The 5,202-nt window shown below is 54.7% G+C and overlaps 1 protein-coding gene across 1 annotated transcript in view; it reads left to right on the top strand.

The window, feature by feature from the left end:
* The window catches only part of MONBRDRAFT_24245 (uncharacterized protein), a gene marked incomplete at both ends in the record, with an annotated part of 6,645 nt that extends 3,090 nt beyond the window's left edge, over nucleotides 1-3,555 (top strand). Inside the window, 12 exons of the mRNA XM_001744648.1 lie at nucleotides 271-376; nucleotides 537-620; nucleotides 713-853; nucleotides 947-1,040; nucleotides 1,144-1,224; nucleotides 1,360-1,404; nucleotides 1,495-1,649; nucleotides 1,725-1,853; nucleotides 2,463-2,663; nucleotides 2,772-2,867; nucleotides 3,312-3,356; nucleotides 3,463-3,555. Coding sequence (XP_001744700.1) covers nucleotides 271-376; nucleotides 537-620; nucleotides 713-853; nucleotides 947-1,040; nucleotides 1,144-1,224; nucleotides 1,360-1,404; nucleotides 1,495-1,649; nucleotides 1,725-1,853; nucleotides 2,463-2,663; nucleotides 2,772-2,867; nucleotides 3,312-3,356; nucleotides 3,463-3,555 — 1,270 coding nt within the window. The remainder of the gene's footprint in view (nucleotides 1-270; nucleotides 377-536; nucleotides 621-712; nucleotides 854-946; nucleotides 1,041-1,143; nucleotides 1,225-1,359; nucleotides 1,405-1,494; nucleotides 1,650-1,724; nucleotides 1,854-2,462; nucleotides 2,664-2,771; nucleotides 2,868-3,311; nucleotides 3,357-3,462) is intronic.
* Between the last annotated feature and the right edge of the window lie 1,647 nt (nucleotides 3,556-5,202).

Below are 5,202 nucleotides of genomic sequence, written 5' to 3'. Positions count from 1 at the left end.
GGAAAAAAAATTCTTTATTTCCCTTTCCAAGTTTTTTTGGTTTTTTTAAAAATCCGGGGGGGGGGGGGGGGGGGGGCTGCTTACACTGACAAGCACCGCTTGCGATTCTTAGGGTTGGGTGATGTCCCGGAAGGCGTGCCTTTGGCTGTGTAGGTTGCGCTTGCTCTGTGTTGCCGCCGCCAGCCGCAATGGACTTTCTGCCCTTCCCTTTTTGTCCGGTTTTGACTTGGCGGGCTTCACTCATCGTTGGTGTTGACAAACGTGCTTCAGACCGATTCCTCCCCCATTGGAGGACATGCCCTGGTTTCATGGTGAGCTGGAGCGCGCGGACGCTGAGGCTGTCATCAAGCTTTACTGTGAAGAGGAAGGGCGCCAGGTGTGTGAAAGTCCTCCACCGCACCCCACTGCTCAAGTGATCCTGGCTACAATCTGCTCTCCTATTCCTGGTTGCGGTGATGGTTTCTGGTCCGCTGGCGTGGGCGACAACAGCTTCACCATGCAACTTATCATAGCACCTGGTCGATGCTTGTGCACAGATTCCCGGCGCGTTTCTCATCCGACAGAGCGGACCCGACACCCACTCTTTTGTGCTCTCTTTCTTGGGGGACGACAAGGGCCACGTACGCATCCTCTCCGCCTTGGTGTCTGAGCTAATAGCGGGCATCATCAGGAATGGTCAAGGCTCACAAGCTTGCTGTGCGGCCTATTGTAGATGATGCATCACCGTATCACGTATGATGAAGCTGCGGATTGCTTTTATTTGGATAGTTCTGGAGCGCGCTTTGATTTGATACACACGCTGGTTGATGCGGGCATCGTGGGCAGTCTTCGTCTCAAGCACCGGCTCACGCATGTGCGATTGAAAACTCGCACCAAATAGCTGGAATATCACTCAGTGGCTGCCTCAATCCTCATCTGGTTGTTTGGGCCTTGGTCTGTTCAATAGTCGGTACCGAGTCGCGAGCACCAGGCCAAGCGGAAGCTATTGAAAACGGCTCGCCTGAGTGAAGCCGACTTTTTGCAGCTGAGCCGACCGGCTGGTACGTGCCTGTTCATGCACCCTGGTCTGCCGTCGGCTTGACCTTTTCCAGCCGTACAGCGGAACTGGCCTCTTGTATTTGAGCTCATCACACCCACTTGTAGATCATGAGAACCACAAAGTGGGCGGTTCAGTCACACTGCGCATGGCTGGCTGGATGCATAAGCGGGGTTCAGGCGGTGGAGGTGCGCGTTTGGTGTGGCTTGCTTGATTTGTGCTGGGTTCCTTCGCGCCTCGATTCTTTTTTTTCTTGCTGAAGCGCAAACACTCATGCTCAACACTCATGTTTACCAACGTCTCGCTTGGACCTCTGCCTGCAGCGTTTAGTGGCAAGGGCTGGCGACGGCGCTGGTTTATTTTACAAGGTTGGTGGGCGTGGTTTGGCCTGTCGAAGGCGAAGCTTCGGCTGGGCGTTATCAATTTAACCTCAGAGTGGTGTGTGTATCTTGTACCAGACACCATTCTCAAGTACTTTAGCCGGCCATCCGCATCCACGGCTAACGGCTACATCAACTTGACGCACGACACCAACGTTCGCGTGCACTCGGACAAAGAATTCACGATCGAAACGCCCAAGCGCATTTTCCACCTTCACTGTTCCGACAACCAGGTAAACTTTCGGCCCTTGCCGTTGGCTTTGACAGGGTTTGTGCTGGTGGGGCCTCGTTTTGGGTGCAGAGCACAGGTACAGCTGCTCATGAATCAAACCTGCCCGCAGAGCTTAAACCAGTGGGTGTCCATAATCAATGCGGCCATTGATAGCAGTCGAGCCAATCTCGAGGCCTCGGATCGCCTCAGCACAATGGCTCGCCACGTCCGCACCGGTACCCTGAACCGTCGATCCTTGCAGTGGGCCGAACCTCATGATAGCGATGACGAAGACACGTACGCCCCGGCCTTGACCGAGGGACCTGATGGCCGGCCTGGCGCTGCTAACTCTCTAGCACGAGGCAAGAGCATCCGCACGCAGCTTCACAGCTTGCCGTCCGTGCGTCGTGCTTCATCCATGACTTCGAAAGCTTCCAGTGCTGGGCCCCTTCCTCACGCAGCCGGCCCCACGACGCGAGCGCCCGTTGCAACCATCCCGCCAGCCTTTGGCCTATCATGAGGCACGGGACAGGTCGAGATCATATCTTGGCTGTGGTAGAATGCACGCCCCGATCCACGTCTCATCTGTAGTTCGCAAAAGAACCATAACAATTCATTCATACACAACATCCAATGTCAGCAACAACAAACAACACTAGGTCTTTTTCTTGCCAGCAGGCAAGCAAGGCCAGCTTGACATTAGTCCCTTGGGTCGCCGCGATCAAGATGGCGGTGGGTTGCGCCTTATGCTTGAGGGGTGGATGCCATAGGTGGATCGACCCCACCCTAGAGCTTGTCCAGCTTGCTTATGACGCTCGGGCAATCATTTCCTTAGGGCCGTGCGCGGCTGACGGCATCCAATCTGAAGCAGCTCACCATTATTCAGGAACGCGAGGAGCACGTCAAGAGTCGCGTGTCAACCAGGCCCCAATCCTCGGGTAGAGCAGCTAGCAAGGATCACATGGATGGAAAGGCGCACATGGATGGGAAAGCACACACGGATGGGAAGCATCCAGACCGAGATGGCTTTGTCAAGGTACTCGACGCAGTTCTTTTGCTTTGTTCCAAGCGAGACAGTAATCTTGCGAGGCTTGGGCATCATCATCCTCGGTCCGTGTTCAAACTCACGTATTGAAACTCGCAGCAAGAGTCGCGGCAGTCCATCATCACCATCACGACAGATGACCATGACGAGCCAACACCGGTTGTGGCCGATCAGGATGCCATTCATCAGGTCATGGTCGGCTAGGCACTGCAGTCGTCGCCCAGACGAGGTGGCCCATCTCACGCCATGGTTCTGAATCGGCCCTTTCTCTTCACGTTTCATAGCTCAGCACCGTGGGCTGGGAAGCAGCGCCCCGCTTGTTGGTTCTTACGGAGCACTTGATTCAACAGGGCCACCGTGGCCCAGGTTTTGAAGCTTTCTACTCTGATTCTGTAAGGCCAGATAAGCCTTTCACCCCTTCGTTAGAGCATTGGCATATGACCTCAGAAATTGAGTCCTTTTGCGGGCTTGCCTTGGTAATAGGTACTGGTGGGCATGGTTGAACGCTGTCTATCACTGATCCAAGAAGCCTCTTTGCTCTTACAAAGCTCTGCCTGGGTGATCTTAGCTACTTCATGCACGAGTCGCGCTTGCCGCACCGCCTCGCGTGGCTGACCTTTTTGTCCTTGCACGGCGCAGGTAGAGACCCCACCCAATGCCACGGCGCTTGGGGCAGTGTGCAAGGTAAGACACACGAGCTATCGATGTGTTCTGAACTGGGCGACCTCGCATTGTGATGGCCATTCCGTCTCAGTCTACGCCTATCCTCTGACTGGACGTCAAATGATAGCTGTTAGCACTCTCGGCGAATAGCTGTGACCATGCCCTTACCGCCTTGCTCAAGGTGAGTGTTGCGTTGAGCACTGCTAAGAAAGCATTTTGACCTGACACACACATCTGCCTCTTTGATAGGGGAACACAGGGCATTTGCTTGACATAACCACCCGGCAGCTCGGTTTGGCATCCAGTCAAGCGGTTTGTCAAAGTGCTGGAATGAACGTCGCGCTTATGTTGATGTGCTATCACCGTCTTGCTGACAAAGTCACCTTGTCCTCGTAGATGCTACCTCTGGGCGTGCGGGCTTATTATGATCGTCGAGGCTGCCAGCAGCTCGTAGCCGACGGCATAACGAGACACATCTGGACCGTGCTTTCGGAGAGTGAAGAACTGGTGCGCGCTGCAAAGTCCCACAACCGCATCCGTGCGAAAAAGGCTTCTTTCACCCCCCTTTTATCACCGGAGTAGGAAGAGCTGCGCATAGCCGCCTGGCTGCTGCATTGCCTCATGAGCTTTTCACCCCTTCCACTTGATCGTTCGCAGCTTGAAGAGGTGCATGTTGTTTCTTGGCCGCTGTTGACAATTCACGGGTTGTTCAGTCAAAGGTTGCAGATGCTAACTCGTACGCTTGCTTGACCTGTGTGTATGCCTGCAGCTACTATCGGCCATCGGCCTTTGGCTGGAGCGTTGCCGACAAGATGCCAGGACAACTGCCACGTTGCTCTGGGTTTGCGCTGGCATTGGTGACCATGATGTCACATTGCTACCCCTCATATTCCAAGCAGCAAATCAAGCACTCGCAAAGGCTCTTCGGAGCTCCTGCGAGCATGGCATGGTATGCGTGCTTATTGACCTGCCAAGCGTTGACAGACTAGGGTAGCCCGCACTTCCTCAGCGTTCGTTGCCAGGGCGCAGCCGTGCACTTAGGGGCCCATACCTTGGCCTGTCCTGATGCATCGCAACTACACCAGGTGTGCGACATGTTCTTGTGAATGTCTTTCGTCGTGGCCGTGGGTTCATGCTGATGTTTGCGCATGTTTACAGACCGTCTTGGAGTGGGGCATTCTGGAGCGCACGCCCGTCTTGCTGGCGTCTACTCGCACCAACTTGCGCCACGATGTGCGAACATGCGTTGGGCTACACTTGATGACAACCCTTCTCTTTCTCTCCTCAATTTGCTTCAATCGGGTGGCTTACATCAGAAGAGGGGAAGGCGGGGAAAGTTTGGTTGCACATTAACGATGATACTGATGGTGTTTATACTTTACAAAGGCTCTCTGGGCGCTTGCCAGTCTTTTGGCCCCGCCAACACGACGTCAAGGTGGGTGCAAGTTGATACTCGCAGCCGGCTGGTGGTGTGGCATGCTGATGACTCGTTGGGTCATGTAGTTTGGGATCTTGGACTCGTCGATGACGTGCTGCGCATCCTGCTCAAGGCAAGCGGCAGTGCGTTGTGGTGACTCCTCCTCCTGTCCAGTGCGTTCAACTCACAGCGGCACGCTGGCTGAGCGTAGCCTTCGCTACCTACGATAATTCTTTCGGCGGCCCGCTGGTTTCTCGTCAAAGCGGTGACCACGGTAGGCGCCGGTTCGAGCTGTGATGGCGAAAAACTGGTTGTCGTGACATTCTTTCGCATGGACTAGTGCCAAACTCTTTGTACATGCGGCTGTAGAATGATCAATGGGAGCTGGCGCACTTGGCCCAAAGGCATGCCGTTGTGCTTGTACTGGAGCAGCTGATTGGCCCAGAGGTA

The sequence above is a fragment of the Monosiga brevicollis genome, genomic scaffold (genome assembly GCF_000002865.3).
Source record: "Monosiga brevicollis MX1 MONBRscaffold_6 genomic scaffold, whole genome shotgun sequence".
Taxonomy (NCBI): Eukaryota; class Choanoflagellata; order Craspedida; family Salpingoecidae; genus Monosiga; species Monosiga brevicollis.
This window is presented reverse-complemented; position numbering and strand designations above follow the sequence as displayed.